The sequence below is a fragment of the Anguilla rostrata genome, chromosome 17, assembly GCF_018555375.3.
Source record: "Anguilla rostrata isolate EN2019 chromosome 17, ASM1855537v3, whole genome shotgun sequence".
NCBI lineage: Eukaryota > Metazoa > Chordata > Actinopteri > Anguilliformes > Anguillidae > Anguilla > Anguilla rostrata.
In genome coordinates, this window is record NC_057949.1 from 15,070,678 (window position 1) to 15,088,806 (window position 18,129).

The 18,129-nt window shown below is 48.6% G+C and overlaps 1 protein-coding gene across 8 annotated transcripts in view; it reads right to left on the minus strand.

The window, feature by feature from the left end:
* Window positions 1-1,154: 1,154 nt before the first annotated feature.
* med25 (mediator complex subunit 25) overlaps window positions 1,155-18,129 on the minus strand; it is a 28,743-nt gene continuing 11,768 nt past the window's right edge. For 3 of the 8 annotated variants that reach the window (XM_064316562.1, XM_064316558.1, XM_064316559.1), the window contains exons 11-20: window positions 14,575-14,676; window positions 12,606-12,691; window positions 11,154-11,211; window positions 10,534-10,641; window positions 5,753-5,926; window positions 5,304-5,411; window positions 4,967-5,038; window positions 4,537-4,701; window positions 2,761-2,872; window positions 1,155-1,765 (exon numbers count right to left, since the gene is read on the minus strand). In XM_064316562.1, coding sequence (XP_064172632.1) covers window positions 1,659-1,765; window positions 2,761-2,872; window positions 4,537-4,701; window positions 4,967-5,038; window positions 5,304-5,411; window positions 5,753-5,926; window positions 10,534-10,641; window positions 11,154-11,211; window positions 12,606-12,691; window positions 14,575-14,676 — 1,092 coding nt within the window. In that variant the 3' untranslated portion in view covers window positions 1,155-1,658. The remainder of the gene's footprint in view (window positions 1,766-2,760; window positions 2,873-4,536; window positions 4,702-4,966; window positions 5,039-5,303; window positions 5,412-5,752; window positions 5,927-10,533; window positions 10,642-11,153; window positions 11,212-12,605; window positions 12,692-14,574; window positions 14,677-18,129) is intronic. The other 5 variants (XM_064316564.1, XM_064316563.1, XM_064316561.1 and 2 more) reach the window with 4 other exon arrangements.

An 18,129-nucleotide genomic window follows, 5' to 3' on the forward strand; every position in this document is an offset into this window, starting at 1 on the left:
ATTCAAACACACACACGCACATACAGGCACACACACACAGAGCACTAGGAAAACACAAGAGGAAGTCCCAGTTCTCTTAATTTAACATCCAATACCAACTGACCCCTACCCTCTTGTATGTGATGCAATTGGCAGTTAAAGCTATTTAGCAGTTATGAAGCCATACATGGGACTGTGTGCAAATAAAGTCAAAAATAAAGCTATTAGCCATAAATTCATAATTTCATACACACACACTTTGGAAGGTAAGGACAGAAAAGCTTTCGTCTGACATTCTTCCTGACAGAGATGGATATGAGGATTTTGAAATTAAGGCAATTCTTTGTAATAGTACAGTGCTCCTTATTAGGCGAGGGAGATGGAGGAAAGCTAGGAGTGAGATCTTAGTGTCACAGTAACCTAGCAACTGCCTCCATCCCCATGGAGACCAGAACTGACGCCATTTCCTGTCTGTGTGTGAAAATCTGTCTGTTCGTGCAGTCTGTTTGCATGGAGTGTTTACGTTTGCTTGCATTCTAAGGATAACTGTGGTCGGGATGCATGTGAACGTCCTGATTTTGTTTGGTGCTTTTAAGTGCATACTTGTTCGTGTGCGCACTGCGTTAAATACAGCAGTCACACACTGCCGGGCAGTCCATAGGAAGTAGCAGCGCAGGTTCGGACGTGTCGACAGCATCTGATAGTGTGCTTTTTAGAGTGTGAATGCGGGCGATGCCGGAGTCTGCGCATATGTGTAGTCGACTGCTGGTCTTCGTCAAGCTGATTTTACGGTCTGCCAGATATCGCCCCTGCCAAACAGTGCCATCTGGTATAACTACTTGGCCGGGAGACACTATTTGGCAGGCCGTACCCTCGGGTGGATACGCAACATATTGGAGCAGTTAAAATTAACGCTGTGACACAAGCGGCATACATTCAGCGACGTACGCTAAATCTATTTCTCTCTCTGTTTCGGTGCATCTCTGTTGTTTCTCCAGTGGGGGGGGGGTGGGGTGGGGGCGGCGAGGGTGTACATGCTTCATCACTGTCCTCTCTCTCTCACTCCCTCTCTTTCTCTCTCTCTCAGCGGCAGGAAAGCCTCCCGCGAAGCCATCCAAACGCCCGCCGCGCAAACGCATCGACTTCCGCGTAACGGAGGGAACGCAAGACGCCACGGGAAACAAAAAAAAACTCATCTTTATTTCATCGTCGAGAAGAAAAAAACATCCATCGTCCTCGAAAACAAGCAAACAAGGCGCAACAAATGATCGGATAAAAGCTTATTAAAAATAGAAGAAAGGGCGGGAAAAAAAGAGCGTACGGCGACGCAGAAATCAAGCCGCCCGGGCCTCGCTTTCAGAATTCAAAATGAAACGGCGGATAGGTCGAAGGGAAGTCCGGTGAAATGGGCTTCCGTGCTGTGGAACCGCCCTGGCGTGTAATAAACGTGTGTGTGTATGTTCGGCGTGTGTGTCCGGCGGCCCGAGTCTTTCGCTTCGAGCGCGCGGGTCAGGGCTCCGCGGCGACCGTCTGCTCTTTCGCGGTAACCGGGCGGGCGCCGTACGAGGAAAACGAGTCCGTTCCCCTCAGTGTTCATTCTCAGAAAACGCTTTGGCTCGGGGCATGATGGGAAGTGTAGTCATCTGATGGGAAGTGTAGTCCTCTTGCGGGGCAACGGCTCAGATAAGGTCCATAAGAATCTCGTCCTCCATGACGCTGGACACCTGTGGCATGCCCGGTCCCGGGGCAACAGAGCCCCTCTGAGCCCCCACCATCAACATCTGACCTGGGGGAGAGAGAGACAGACACAGGGACTGTGTGTGTGTGTGTGTGTGTGTGTATGTACTTATATATCCCAACAGGTAGTCTGGAGATCTGATATAATCAGAACTATGAAAGTTATTTAAAAATGCACTCATTATTGTAAAATTTTATTGACTGGAATTAGGTTATAGGATAGGATGCTAACTGGGCGTTACTAGCCGAGCCGCAGGATGCTAATCGGGCGATGCTAGCCGAGCCACAGGATGCTAACCAAACCACAGGATGCTAACCAGACGATGCTAGCCGAGCCACAGGATGATAACCAGGAGATGCTAGCTGAGCCACAGGATGCTAACTGAACTGAGTGATGCGAACTGAGCGATGCTAACCACGGGATTCTCGCCGAGCCACGGGTAGTCAGCCGCGCCGCGCCATGCTATGCGAGCTATGCAATGCTAGCCGAGCTGCAGGATGCTAACCGAGTGATGCTAGCTGAGCCGCAGGATGCTAACCGAGTGATGCTAGCTGAGCCGCAGGATGCTAACGAGCCGCAGGATGCTAACTGAGCGATGCTAATCACAGGATGCTCGCTGAGCCGTGGGACGTCATCCGTGCCACGCCATGCTATATGAGCCGTGCAATGCTAGCTGAGCCACATGGTTTGCTAACCGGCTGATGCTAGCCAAGCTGCAGGATGCTAACCGAGCTGAGTGATGCTAACTGAGCGATGCTAACCATGGGATGCTCGCCAAGCCACGCGATGTTAGCCGAGCCGTGCCATGCTAGCCGAGCCGCAGGACGCTAACCAAGCCGCGGGATGCTAGTCGCACTTGATGCAATCCGAGCCGGTGCGATGCCAGATGCGCGTCTGCTCCGACAGGACCGAACTGGACGCTACGATTCCGATTCCGGGGGAGAGCAGGGATCAGACGGAACAGAGAGGGGATGCGTTCGAGAGGCCGTTTGGCGTATGTGCGGAGGGCGTATGTGCGGAGGGCGTGGCTGGCGGGTGCATACCTGCATGGGGCTGCCTCCACTGCGGCTGCATTGGAGCGCCCCCTCCCTGAGGAGCGTGCACCATCTGCGGCCCCAGTGCCTGATGGGAAAGCATGTGGGAAACGCCCTGCTGCTGAAAGACAAGAGGGACAGAGGAGGGATGTGAGAAGACACGGACACTGTCCGTGCGCGTAACCCTGTCTCCTGACTCCGGTCCTGGAGCACCACAGCGTCTGCAGGCATCTGTGGTTTCCTTTAAATCAGCAGCCAATCACGGCCTTGAGAACAAGGTGTGTGGACTCTTTAGCCAATCAGTGACTTAGATGAATCGCCGGTGCTGAAACGCGCTGAATACCAGCAGACACTGCGGCCCTCCAGGACTGGAGTTAAACCTGCAGACACTGCGGCCCTCCAGGACTGGAGTTAAACCTGCAGACACAGCGCCCCCTCCAGGACTGGAGTTAAACCTGCAGACACAGCGCCCCCTCCAGGACTGGAGTTAAACCTGCAGACACAGCGCCCCCTCCAGGACTGGAGTTAAACCTGCAGACACAGCGCCCCCTCCAGGACTGGAGTTAAACCTGCAGACACTGTGGCCCTCCAGGACTGGAGTTAAACCTGCAGACGCTGCGGCCCTCCAGGACTGGAGTTAAACCTGCAGCATGCGCCTCAGGACTGGAGTTAACTGCAGACACTGCGGCTCCAGGACTGGAGTTAAACCTGCAGACACTGCGGCCCTCCAGGACTGGAGTTAAACCTGCAGACACTGCGGCCCTCCAGGACTGGAGTTAAACCTGCAGACGCTGCGGCCCTCCAGGACTGGAGTTAAACCTGCAGACAATGCGGCCCTCCAGGACTGGAGTTAAACCTGCAGACACTGCGGCCCTCCAGGACTGGAGTTAAACCTGCAGACACAGCGCCCCCTCCAGGACTGGAGTTAAACCTGCAGACCCAGCGCCCCCTCCAGGACTGGAGTTAAACTGTGGACGCAGCGCCCCCTCCAGGACAGGATTCTGACACCAGTGCTAGAGAATGGTGCTGAGTACACACAAATGAACCTAACAGACAGTTTATACAAATTAAACACCATAACTGACATTTGCAGAGGAGAGGAAGATTTTTTTATAAACCATTTTGTTCGTTTCTAGGCACCTTCCTTTCGCACCTATAATAATGCAGATAAATTTGAATTACAAAGTAACTATGTTCAAAGCGCTTTACCAAAATGAGAACAAAGAAACAATGTGACAAAAGTAAAAAATATTAATAAAAATAATAAAAGTTTTCATAAGAAAGATAAGATAAAAAAAAGAAAAACATTTCAACACAGTGAAACTCTCAAGAAGTGTGTGTGTGTGTGTGTGTGTGTTCCCATAATGTTCGGGACAAAGCCATATTTTGTATTTTTCTTGAATTAGCTCTGTACCCCATAAATTTATATTTGTGATTGAACAATTCACACGTGGTTAAAGTGCAGATTCTCAGCTGTTATGAAAGGACATTTTAATACAATTGCTTTCACCATGTACAAAATAACCGCACTTTTTATACGTAACCCCCCACTCCCATTTCTGGGCAACATAATGTTTGGGACAAATGGCTTCACAGGTGTTTCTGATTAGTCAGGTGTGTTCAATTGCTTCCTTAGTACAGGTATAAGACAGACACGAGTATAGAGCTCTTGTTTGCCTTTGGAGTTAATTGCATCACTGGCAGTAAGTGAGGTTAGCAGAGGGGGGGGGGGGTAGGGTAGGGTGGGGGTGGGGGGCGTATCAGCTGTCAATCCCCTGCAATTACCGGCTGCTGTTGGCTGAGCAGAAGACTGCGAAGCTGCGGATTGGCTCCCGGGTTTGGGAGGCGGAGCATGGGAGCCTGAGGTGGGGCCTGGCCGCCCTGTCCCCCCTGGCTGGGCGGGGCGCCCGTGCCCGGCGTCTGCTGATTGGCTGTGGCAGCCGCTCTCAGCTGAATGACAAGACAGTTGAGGGGAGGACATGAACGAGACTTTTATTCACTTCATTCGTGGAAATGAAAGATGTCTGGAGGAGGAACAGAGTGAGGCGGAGTTTACCATGCAGGTGAGGGGGGGTGGCAGGGAGTGGCTCACTGCGTGGGTGGGGGGAGTGGGGGAGTTGATGGACCGTGCAGGGGATGATGGACAGGGGACGGGTGGGGTTTAACTGTGCAGGGAACGGGTGGGGGGGTGGGTGGGGGAGAGACAGACTCTCACCAGGTTAGACTGTCTTTGCTGGTCCTCCATCATGGTGACCTGACTGACAGGGGGCATGCCCGACACCACAGACTGAGGGCCCGGAGAGGAGGAGAGAGGAGCGAGGGAGAAAAGAGTGATAGAGAGAGAGAGAGAGGAAGGAGGAGGGGTTAATACGGTGTGCCCACAAACACCAGGGGGAATGCAGAGGCGGGAAGGCTGTGCTCTGGAGAGACAGACAGACAGACGGACGGAGAGACAGACAGGCACATGCACAGACAGGCAGGCAGGCAGGCAGACAGATAGACGGACAGGAGAGCAGACAGGTAGACGGACGGACCGACGGACGGACGGGCACCTGCTGTTGGACGTTGCCGTGGGGGAGGGCGACGGGTCCTTGCGGGCGGTTAAGAAAGTTCTGGTTGGGGGGCACCACGCCCTGCTGCATGGGACCCGCAGAGCTCATCTGGGGGCGCAGAGGAGGGAAATGACTGAACCTTAGAGTCTTCCAGAGTGTCATTCCTCACAGCCGTCAATGAGAGGAGCAGTTTGTGCAGTAGACACAGAGCTAAGGGGATCCACGCAGAGGAACTGGGCTTGTAACCTAAGGGTCATAGGTTCAATTCCTGGGGCAGGGCACTGCCGTTGTACCCTTGAGCAAGGTGCTTAGCCGTGCATTGCTTCAGTACACATGCAATGTTAAGTCGCTCTGGATAAGAGCGTCTGCTAAAAGCCTGTAATGTAATGTAACGCAAGCTGGACGCTACGCTAGCCTGACTGCTACGCTAGCCCTCATTCCCCGCTCACCGTGCGGTGCTGCTGGACCTGCTTGTGGTTGGTGATGACCTGCCGGATGCCGTTGACGAAGCCGCTCTGGTCGTTGGGGATCAGGCCCATGAAGATCTTCTTCTTGGAGGAGTAGAGGAGCATGAGGACCCGCACCTCGCAGGGGGCGCTGTGGGGGAAGTGCACGCAGCCGGCCTGCGGGGGGAGCCAGAGAGCGCGGTCAGTTCGGCTGGGCCGCAGTTCTGCATTTCCCAATTATGGGCTTCTTCCAATGTGTCATGCTCTAAATCAGGGGTGTCGAACTGAATCCCCAGGGGGTTTTTGTGGTTTCCTTTCGATCAGCTGCCAGTTACGGCCTTGAGAACGAAGTGTGTGGATTCCTTAGCCAATCAAATGGCTTAAATGAAGTACCTGTGCTGAGAACACCCGGAAAACCTGGAGTTAAACCCGCAGGCACTGCGGCCCTCCAGGACTGGAGTTAAACCCGCAGGCACTGCGGCCCTCCAGGACTGGAGTTAAACCAGCAGGCGCTGTGGCCCAACAGGACGCAATCAAACATCAATGGCACAATGGGCGTCAGTGTAGCGTAATGGGTAAGGAGTTGGTGTTGTAACCTAAAGGTTGCAGGTTCGAATCCCCGGTAGGACACTGCCGTACCCCTGAGCAAGGTACTTAACCTGCATTGTTTCAGTACATATCCAGCTGTATAATTGGATACAATGTAAGTCGCTCCGGATAAGAGCGTCTGCTAAATGCCTGTAATGTAACGTGACAATGTTCAGGGCACCAGGCTCATTAAGGCAAAGGTTGCGGGTTTGAATCCCAGGCGGGATGCCGCAGTCGGACCCCTGAGCTAGTCCCTTACCCAGACTGCATCGGTAACTGCCCGGCCGTACGTATGGGCTGCGTGTCGCTCTGGATACGGCTCTGTCTCCGAGAGACCGTTCAGAAACAAAGCCTGGAATATAATTAATGCTAAACGCCCCGGAGACCCTCAGGGGTCTAGGAAAATCAAATCGGGAAAAAAAATCTAATTCCTGCTTGATCTCCCCGCTGGGAAGGAAGGCTGCTCACGACGGTGCCGGGAGGTCATGTGCCCTCGCCCTTCACGAATCAGCGGAGCGCGAGGGGGCGGAGTCCGAAACTGAGGGAACTCCCCCGGCCCTCACCTGCGCGCTGAGGCTGGGAGTTACCACGGAGACTAAAATCACGCGACGGCATAACTTTGCCATATATGGGCGAGTAGATTTTCTTTCCTGTGGGGAAAGAAAAGGCTGAACCTTGGTTAGTGTACAGCCATTAATTTGGAAACTTGCAAAGACTTATGGGACATCCCTCTGTTCTGCCGCGCAATTTTTGGATAGGCCATTAGAAGGAGTGAAAGTGGGGCCTTGGGGGGGGGGGGGGGCACGGACAGGCAACACCGTTCACCCACCTTTTAGGCATTGGAAGGGCACTCAAGATGGAGGACGACATCTTACATAAAGGTCCAAAACAGAGTGGGTGCTGGGACAAAGCCCCTCCCCCTTGTGAAACATAAACACCCCCCCCCGCCCTTAGGGACCTACAGAGCCAGGGGAGCTTAGCGGAATTAAAAATCACTTTTCAGCGTAGGAGAAAGATAGTCGGACAATCACGGGCAGGAACAACGGAGAGTCACAGCGGTGTGAAAAAGGAGGGGAAAAAAAGCGCTAGATAAACAGGATGCGCTATCAGTCTCGCCGGTGGAAACATTTGTTTCTCCTAATTGGACCGTTAGTCAATAGGAAACTCTTTTCACAAGCAGACTGATATCTCCAGGTGATGGGATAAACGGAGATTTAATGGAAGCAGGCTTTGGACGGCGCCGAGGCACGGCCGGGCCTGGCCTGTAGCTCTCCCCGAGGGGATCTGGACCAGCGTAGCTGCGCCCCGACGGCGGAGAGACAGAAAGACGGACGCGGACAGAAAGACGGACGGAACAACCACGTGCCTCAACAGTGCGCGTTGCAACCTCCAGGAAACGGCTCCAATAAAGATATTTAAAATCCGAAGACAAGACACAAATAAAAAATAGGACTCCAAAGGACAAATAAATAGATTTAGAAAAATAAACGATAATAAACGACAGGGTATTGCAGCAGGTCGGTATAAATGATAGTGAGGGATGGGAGTAATATAATGAAAGAGAAAAATCAGTAAACAAATTTTTGCTGAAGGAATAAGGAGCTTTAGCAATGTGGACGCATCCCGAAACACAGCCGCTGCTAACGTCCACGAAACACGAGAGCTATGTCGCTCGTACTGAAGTGGCTGGTGATGGCGCAAGCGCCACAAGCCAACGCATCGCCCGTATTAATCACTGCCATCAACGCCGTTTTGAGCGTTACTCAAACGGTCGCTTTGACCGTTAACCGCGAACGTAAATGTTGTATCGGAGGCGCGAGCCGGTTGGCGTCACGGTAACCGAACGTCGTTCGCGGGGGGCGCGTCTGGAGTTTGCGCAGAGGAGTGGGGCTCGGGAGTGGGGGGGGGGTGTGTTTCTTTCAGGCGGTGGAGCGGGGAGGGGGAGGGACAAGTTTCTCTGAGACGGGGGGTGGGAGGGACAAGTTTCTCTGAGACGGGGGGGGGGGGGCTGTGTCTCTCACACTGAGGGGACGGGAAGGGGGAGGGAGGAGACGGGGGGGAGCAGTTTCTCTCAGGAGGAGGAGAGGGGGAGGGGGAGGGAGCGGTTTCTCCCAGACTGCGCTGTCACTCCTCGTGAGGGGAACACAGCAGGTGGCCTTCCCCCGCTATCTATAGCTACAGAAAAAACAGCACAAATTTAGAAAAACTTTGATCAAAGGTTTCGCCGTTCTGACAAGCTGACGAGCACGTCTGAGCTGGCCAATCGGAGGATGTCAGGCAGACGTCAAAAATAAATACCCGCGTGCTCTCGTACAGATATCGAAAATAAATACTGCGTGCTGTCGTACAGATATCAAAAATAAATACCTGCGTGCTGTCGTACAGATATCAAAAATAAATACTGCGTGCTGTCGTACAGATATCAAAAATAAATACCGCGTGCTGTCGTACAGATATCAAAAATAATACCTGCGTGCTGTCGTACAGATATCAAAAATAAATACTGCGTGCTGTCGTACAGATATCAAAAATAAATACCTGCGTGCTGTCGTACAGATATCAAAAATAAATACCTGCGTGCTGTCGTACAGATATCAAAAATAAATACCTGCGTGCTGTCGTTAAGGTATCAAAAATAAATACCTGCGTGCTGCCGTTAAGATATCAAAAATAAATACCCGCGTGTTGTTGTACAGAGATCAACAAGCACGGAACCGTCCAGACCCACGGCGCAGCTCACTTCCGCAGTCACATTTTAGCTCGCACCACATGTGCTACCTACTAAACGAAGCGCCACCTGCGCATGCGTCCGACTAAATGTCCATGAGTGAGTGAGTGACCACAATTTGCCAGGCATAGCCCACGGCGGCAGTCCTGCGTGCCATATTGTCCCGCTGAGACCAGGGTTCTGGGAAAAAAAGGAAGGAACCCCTTGGATATTTGCGGGGGTCGCTATCGAAGCAGGCGGAGTCGGGCACGGACTGGCGCTCCCTGCGCTGGCCGACGGGCATCGCTGCAGCTCAGCAGAATTCATTACCAGGTTCCTCTTAGTTAGTCTCTGGCGCTGCGAATGGTCAGTGTGTGCTGCCACCTGCTGGCTGAGATGGGGATTGGCCGCCAGACTTTGTTTCCAAATAAGACTTACGCGTGTGCACGTAAAAATGAGTTCATGCTCGGGGGGGGCTGTACTGGGGGGGGCACGAGTCAACTAAAAGACAAGCAGATAGAGGATTTCCCCCTACAGATGTAACCAAAAGTCGCATTAAGACTATCTGAGATACGCATCATAAAATGAGGCGGACTATATAATAATTAAGATCAAACGTTCACAGAAAGAATATAATCAGAGCAACAGCTCGACAAAATATAATTTCAGCATTTCCACAGCCTTTATTGTATCACTGTTTTAAGCTCCTGCTGTTGCTAGGAACCCCCCTTGCATTATTAATTTAAAAACTACATTGCTCATGCAACATAACTCCGCTGCCAAGTGCCATTGTGTACATTTTGTAGGAGGTGCATCGAATAAAGTAGACCTCCCTTGGCTCATCAAAAGAGACGCAACACAAACAGACATGAGGTGTTAGAGGTCGGACGAAAAGGACGAAGAGAGATAGAGACACTCACAAAGCCATTTGCCATGTTGCGATAAAGATAATCAAAAATCCATTTGCCACGTTGTGAGAGAGACACTCACAAAGGCATCTGACTTGTCACGATAGACACTCACAAAGCCATTTGCCATGTCACAATAGAGACACTCACAACGGCATCTGCCTTGTCACGATAGGCACTCACAAAGCCATTTGCCATGTCACAATAGACACTCACAAAGGCATCTGCCTTGTCACGATAGGCACTCACAAAGCCATTTGCCATGTCACAATAGACACTCACAAAGGCATCTGCCTTGTCACGATAGACACTCACAAAGCCATTTGACGTGTCACAATAGAGACACTCACAACGCCATCTGCCTTGTCACGATAGACACTCACAAAGCCATTTGCCATGTCACGATAGACACTCACAAAGCCATTTGCCACGTTGTGAGAGACACTCACAACAGCATCTGCCTTGTCATGATAGACACTCACAAAGCCATTTGCCATGTCACGATAGACACTCACAAAGCCATTTGCCGCATTGTGAGAGATTCACAAAGGCATCTGTTTTGTCACGATAGAGACACTCACAAAGCCATTTGCCATGATGCGATAGAGACCCTTTAGGGACTCCACGTCCTTGTTGGTGAAGTGAAACTGCACCATCCTGGAGTTTCTGAAGAGAGGGCCGAGCGTGGTCTGAAAGAGAGAGGGAGGGGGAGAGAGAGAGAGAGAGAGAGAGAGAGTGATTGAGTGAGGGGGGGAAGAGAAGCATCGGTTTAAATATATGTTTCATTATTTACTGAGAAACAGAAAAGGCGAGGGAGGTGATGTGCTTAACTGAACTGAGAGCGTGAGAACGAGTGAAAAGGAGAGAAACAGAGAGCTAGGGTGAGAGAGGGAAGAGAGTGGGAGGGAAAGAGGGGGAGATTGATAGAGAGGGGAGGGAAGGGGGGGAGAAAGCCAGGGAAACAGGGGGAGAGATACGTGAGGAAAAGAGAAAGACAGTGCGTGGGAAAGAGAGGGAGAGAGGAGTGTACTGTGTATAGACAGGGACAGGAGGAGCAGAGGACAGGCACAGGGAGAGAGCGAGAGAGAGAGAGGGAGACGGAGAGGAGGAAGGGGAAAGAGTCACATAGGGAAGACAAAAAAAGGGAGAGAGGGGGTGAGTAAGAGAGAGAAGGAGGGAGCTGCGCAAAGCCCAGGCTCACCAGTAGCTGCTGGGGGATGAGCTGCATGATGAGCTTCTGTGGCCACTGCTCAGCGTTCCTGCACAAAGATACACAGTCACATACACAAGATACCCAACACAAAAGCGCGCATTTCCTGCACAAAGATACACGGCCACATCCACAAGATACCCAACACAAAAACGCCCATTTCCTGTACAAAGATATACACTGTCATACACAAGATACCCAACACAAAAGCGCCCATTTCCTGCACAAAGATATACACTCACATACACAAGATACCCCATACAAGTGCCCATTTCCTGCACAAAGATACACAGCCACTTCCACAAGGTACCCAACACAAAAGCACCCATTTCCTGCACAAAGATACACAGCCACTTCCACAAGGTACCCAACACAAAAGCGCCCATTTCCTGCACAAAGATACGCAGCCACTTCCACAAGGTACCCAACACAAAAGCACCCATTTCCTGCACAAAGATACACAGCCACTTCCACAAGGTACCCAACACAAAAGCACCCATTTCCTGCACAAAGATACACAGCCACATCCACAAGATACCCAACACAAAAGCACCCATTTCCTGCACAAAGAAACACAGCCACATCCACAAGAATCCCAACACAAAAGCACCCGTTTTAAACCCTCAAAGCCGCAAAGCACGCATACTGCCCACTACAAGAGGATTGGCTGCCGGTCTTTTGGAGAACAAGCTGCATGCACAAGCGAGGAGGTAGTTTAAATTTTAACCGGTCAGCGGTGCGACCGTTCAGTGGACAGCCAATCAGAAGCGAGTACCTGCACACACTGTGTTGGGTACACTTACACATTCAAAATGAAATTCTTATCGTCTCTCTGTTTATAATTTTGAAGTGTATCTCTATCTAGTGCCTTAGGAATCACTTTAAATATAAGGGGGTCTTGAAGACGTTACGAGAAGGTCTGATAAGGAGAAGAGGTCAGGCAGTCCATTCAGGGCAGCCATTACAGGTGTGCAGTAGACCCAGCACTGTGTCACACATGGACCAGAACATTCTGAAGCTCTGCTTCAATTTTGAATGCTGGTAAGACGCCTCATGCAGCAGTTTAAAAGCCTTCCTTCAGTACCAAAACAACGTTTGACTAACTTTCTCCCATGAGACCTTGCTCTGATGAGAGTCCTTTTGTGAGCTATCTTGTCTCTCTTTGTAACTTAGCTACTTGGTTCTTGTTCCCCTTCTCCAAGTTCCCTGTTATTTTCATCTTAAAGGCAACAAAATTCCTCTAGAACGCCCAAATAACACATTATTACGATTATAACACCACACAAGAGCAAATCAGCATAACTTATTTTCATTTAGCATGTCCTATATAAGCAGCACTGTTAAAAGTTGTTTTAAGAATTCTTGTTGATAGAATCCCATTGCCATCAATGCGACATGTAACACCATGGCATGATGGGAGTTGAAGTTTTTTTTTTTACTCACAGATTATCTCCTTGGTTGACATAGACTTGGCAGGGGAGGGAGCGTGTCAGTTTTATATTGGAATCCACTGACGTAGCCTTGGGCTTCTGAAGGAGGAGATAGGCAGGAGGGGAGGGGTTTGGGAGAGGGGAGGAGGGAGGGGGGTGGAGGAGAGAAAGTGTGAAAATGAACATACACAAAGAGCGGGACTAACGAAGCCAACCATCAAGTTCAACGGAGTCAGGGGAGAAATGTGTAACAGGGAAATAAGTCCAGATGGAAACAAAGCCAGCTTTGGCCAGGGGAGCGTCATAGCCAAAGAGAGATCTACATCTAACGTTTTTTTAACCATTAGCCTATTGAATGTTTTTTAACCATTAGCCTATCGAATGTTTTTTAACCATTAGCCTATCGAACGTTTTTTAACCATTAGCTTATCGAACGTTTTTTAACCATTAGCCTATCGAACATTTTTTAACCATTAGCCTATCGAATGTTTTTTAACCATTAGCCTATCGAACGTTTTTTAACCATTAGCCTATCGAACATTTTTTAACCATTAGCCTATCGAACGTTTTTTAACCATTAGCCTATCAAATGTTTTTTAACCATTAGCCTATCAAATGTTTTTTAACCATTAGCCTATCGAATGTTTTTTAACCATTAGCCTATCGAATGTTTTTTAACCATTCGCCTATCGAATGTTTTTTAACCATTAGCCTATCGAATGTTTTTTAACCATTAGCCTATCGAATGTTTTTTAACCATTAGCTTATCAAATGTTTTTTAACCATTAGCCTATCAAATGTTTTTTAACCATTAGCTTATCAAATGTTTTTTAACCATTAACCAATCAAACTTTTTTTTGAGCATTAGCCTATCGAATGTTTTTCACGCATAATAACAATCAAGTCTTCTCTGTGATCACGTTATGTGTTTCTGTCAATGACATGAAAGTACCTGTACGTGTCAATGCCCAATAGAGTGGTAACTGATTCCCCCCCCCCCCCCCCCCGAAATCATTTCACATAGCCTCTGAAATTTGTATGTCTATTACTGCATCAGATACAATTAAAGAAAAAAAAAAGAAATAAAAGAAAGGTGATACATTGCCATATTGTGGCAATGATTGTTATTGTGTCTAAATAAACGTTTGATACTCGTCAACATGGTTCATCGGCCAGCCCTAGCCGGAAGTACATTTTTAATGGCAGAAAAGGATGGATTTTACTTGAATACTAACATTTGCAGGTTGTACATTAGGGCTTTTTTTTTTTTAGGGTTTACGTCCTATTTGTCAATGTTATTCACTCTTTCATACTGTTTAGTGTTCATGTTACTAATAAAAAAAATAGTGAAATGGATTAATTATTACTGCATTTTGATTAATCCTTATTTTTCTAGTTACAGTATATTTCAGTTTACTTCCGTCTAATTTATATTTGAAGGCATAGAACCATAACATACTGTTATACTGTCAATAATATGAAAAATATGATATTTATGATATCGCCCAGCCCTACCTCAGAGGTAGCCTACACATCCCTCTTTGCAGGACTCTGAGTGGGGGTTCAGAGGCCCATTCAGAAAAGTTACTGTAAGACTCCCGTGAAAAACATCACTCACAGGGGAACATGGATTAACGACCACTGCGGAATGCACGGGCGAGCGGCAGATCCGATTTAGCTACTAGCACTCGCCCGGGTGATGAACACCCGATTAGCCTCTAATAATGATCAGACGGTCCTGAATTCTCGTTCCGGTCCAAGATGTCCTCCCCCTGCAGTCTACGCAGTTGCACGGGATTGGCTAAATGTATTTCTGCAACCCAAATAATTGGCGCAAACTTCAAACGGGATCGGGGACGATTTATTTCGACGGATCCTCGGCGATGACACGTCGGAGGCGTTTTCTTGCGGTGGTCCGCGCGCGAGGCGCCAAAACGGACGGGGCGCGCCGGGGTCCTGCGGAAAGTTCCCGTCGGTCTCACCTCCTGCCACTCGAGCACCCCGCTCCACGCCATCACCTTATTGGCCACCGGCTGCTGCTGCGCGACTGGGTTAGAGTTGGGCTGTGCCGCGGACACGCCGGGCTGTATGAGAGAGAGAGAGAGAGAGAGAGAGAGAGAGAGAGAGAGAGAGAGAGAGAGAGACAGTTAGAGTGGGATAAAGAGAGAGAGAGAGAGAGAGTAAGATAGAGACAGACAGACAGATCGAGGGTGAGATGGTGAGAGAGAGAGAGAGAGAGAGAGACTGTGGGTTATTACACAGCACTTCCTCAGACACACTAACCTCAAGGTCACACAGGTCTGGAAGCAGTGCGAGTAAAGATGTTTATTACAGCAGATGCAAAAACATGCTCACAGCCACGCTCACTGGAAACAAGTCACACTTTCACCTGATAAAATCTTTTTTAAAACTAACAAATAAACACCACCAAGATCACACGACGCGGCACGCCTCGGCACTACTGCAATATAAGGAAGGTGCCGGAACGAAACCAAGAGATTCTCAAAAGAGGGGTCCTGGGTCACTGAAAGGGAGACGTCCAAAAAGTGGACGCAGCAGAGAATTAATGATCGCTCTAATGAGAGCCCCAGTTTGATTTACTTACACCAAGGAACTACAAAGCTCTAAATAAGAGCAACGGGTTAAATAATAATACTAATAGCAATAATAATAATAATAATAATAACAACAATAAGGCAACTGTATCGTGAGTAGTTATTTCCGACCAATAAAGAATTCAAATTCTTAAAAATGTGAGCATTCTGGCGTCACTTTCAAAATCTCCATTCCAGACACATTCGGTCTTCTACTGACCAAAGACTTCCACGCACCCTGAGACGTCCAGGGACATGCCTGCAGTGCAGCGGTCCTCCTAGACGATTTTCCCGGTCGTTGCCAGAGGACTCGAGTACATGACCTGGACTTGAGCTATTATATTTAGCATACTGGATTCACTTATCGTTGGAAAAGGTAGCCATCTTTGATAATGCCAACAAGAGCTTCGCAGACAGCCACCCTGTAAGCAAGATGTGGAGGTTTATTCTGAATCCTAGTTAGCATTAACTGACGTAGCCTGTCTTTCAGTTTGGAAAAGTACCTATTCTTTGTTTTTTTAACTAATGTAAAAAAATTTTAAAAAAACAAGCCTCAGCAAAAGATGACATATTTTTGAAGGGAAACATGATGTATGAATTGACGAATTTCAGAACATCTTAGACCTAACTGTACAAAAGGAACCAAGGTTCACAACAACCTTAATGCCATGAAAAAGCAATTTCGCAAGAATTTTAAAAGCAATTAATTAAACAGACATGGGGCCTTCACAACTTTTCTAAATTACCTTCACTTTTGTTCTTAAAAACGTACCCACAAAAAAATATAAGATTCATGACACCTGTGCAGATCCGTTTTTGTGCTTATCCCAGGTGTATGAGATGACGAATGCTGGCTGTTACTAAATTTTACGCGCAATCCCGTTCACATGATTAGCGCAAGGAAACAGCCGTGAACAAATTCAGGTAAGAATAAACGAACGCCGAAATGTTCTTGAAAACGTTCTTGCGCGCAGTTTTACCCCCCCCCGAACGCCGCGACCTGACAGGGCTTATTCCACACAGCCCGTCCTAGCCAGCCCGTTATGCTATCGCACATTCAGGGCTGTGCCGCTTATGAAATATAGGCTAGGCAGAGTCCGGATGCTGCCGAGCCAAAATGGTGAAAAAAAAAGTGCTACGTAACGGCTGTAGCGCCCTATTCAAACGGCGGTTCTTTTTCAGTGATCTTTCTCTGCAATTATCGCCAACCTCCCTGTCTTCTTGGAGCCATTTTTGTTTCCTTTTTTGGCTCGGCAGCCAGAACTTTATAATAGTCATTGTGGAAAAACTGCAAGGCATTTATAATAGTCGTTGTGGAAAAACTGCGAGGCATTTATAATAGTCGTTGTGGAAAAACTGCGAGGCATTTATAATAGTCGTTTTCACCGTCCGTATTATACGGCTACCCGCTTAAGCGTTCACGCCCGCCGCTTCTTTGCGAAGCGGGCTCTTATTGAATTAAAAAGAAACGGAGCAGAAATCACAGCGATAGAGATCAGAATTCCAAATGAGGACGTTGTTAATAGCGTGCAACAAACAGCGCTAGTGTTTAAAACGAAGTAGGAAAAACAAAGCCAGCGCCATAAATACAGGCCAGAGACTGCGTAAAATAAACAAATTAAGATAACCGCATTAGTATAAAACGAGTAAATAAATAAATAAACAGTCCTAATGGTCGAAACTTTAAGCAGAAATATAGACGTGCTACCGTCTATCGTCTATTAGTTCGCTGTTCACGGCGACCTCCTTCAGGTTATGTGCCAGGAAGGCGGCCATTTTACGGATTTGTGGGATTCTGGATAAGACCAAACGGGGATGACCATTTTCCCCTTTGGAGCAGAATGCAAATGGCTCTTCCAGGCTGTGAGAGGGCACTGGACGCTCCTCTTCACCCATGAGAAACACCCGGGACTGGATCAAGGGTGGGGTTCGGGGTCAACACCTGGGATTGGATCAGGGGTGGGGTTTGGGGTCAACACCTGGGATCGGGTCAGGGGTGGGGTTTGGGGTCAACACCTGGGATTGGATCAGGGGTGGGGTTTGGGGTCAACACCTGGGATCGGGTCAGGGGTGGGGTTTGGGGTCAACACCTGGGATTGGATCAGGGGCGGGGTTTGTGGTACAGGGTCCAGGTATAAAATCTGAATTTTGACTGACAGTCCAGTCAACAAAAAAAGGCCCTTTTATGTGATGCATGCTTTCCTCTGTCACAGCTGCCAGTCTCTGAAACATACAGACTGGTCCCACCCACAGCATTATTATTGGCTGAAATGTGGACAATGACGAGTAAACAGCCAATGAATGCCTTTCTTAGAGATTGTGGGTGAAACGCGAGAAAGTCACAGAAGCTTCCAGAAGCATTGTCCTTCACCAAGAGAAGTAGCCTGTTTTTGCTATATAAAAAGTTGTGTAAGTCGCTCTGGATAAGAGCATCTGCTAAATGCCTGTAATGTAATGTAAGGTAGTTAAGAAGAGCATGCCAAAGTTGTATAACTCCCTCCCCAGTTGGCAAAAAAGAGAACGTTAAAGTTACAAAAGCCACAATGAAAATAACATAATCTCTCTCTCACACACACACACGCCGGAGACAGTGGCTGTCGTCGGTGGATTTTATACGGGCAGAACGATAGCCTACGCATTAATTTCACAAAAACACCAATACGCAGGAAAAAAACGGTCGGACGACTTAGACCGATCTCGACGGTGCCAGACTGAAGAAAAAAAAACTGCTTTGCAAAAATAACTAAGTGCATAAGCAAGCGCAGGAACACAAGACAGGCTTCGAGGCAAATGAAATACAGCAGGCTTATCGCTCCTCTCAGCTCCCATCAAAGCCTACCCCCGAGGTCGTTCTTTTTCAATTTATGTTTTGGGGAGCTATTTATTTTCAGCTGTTTAAAAATTCTCTTCAGTTTGTTTTTTTTTGGGGTTTTTTTTGTAGCT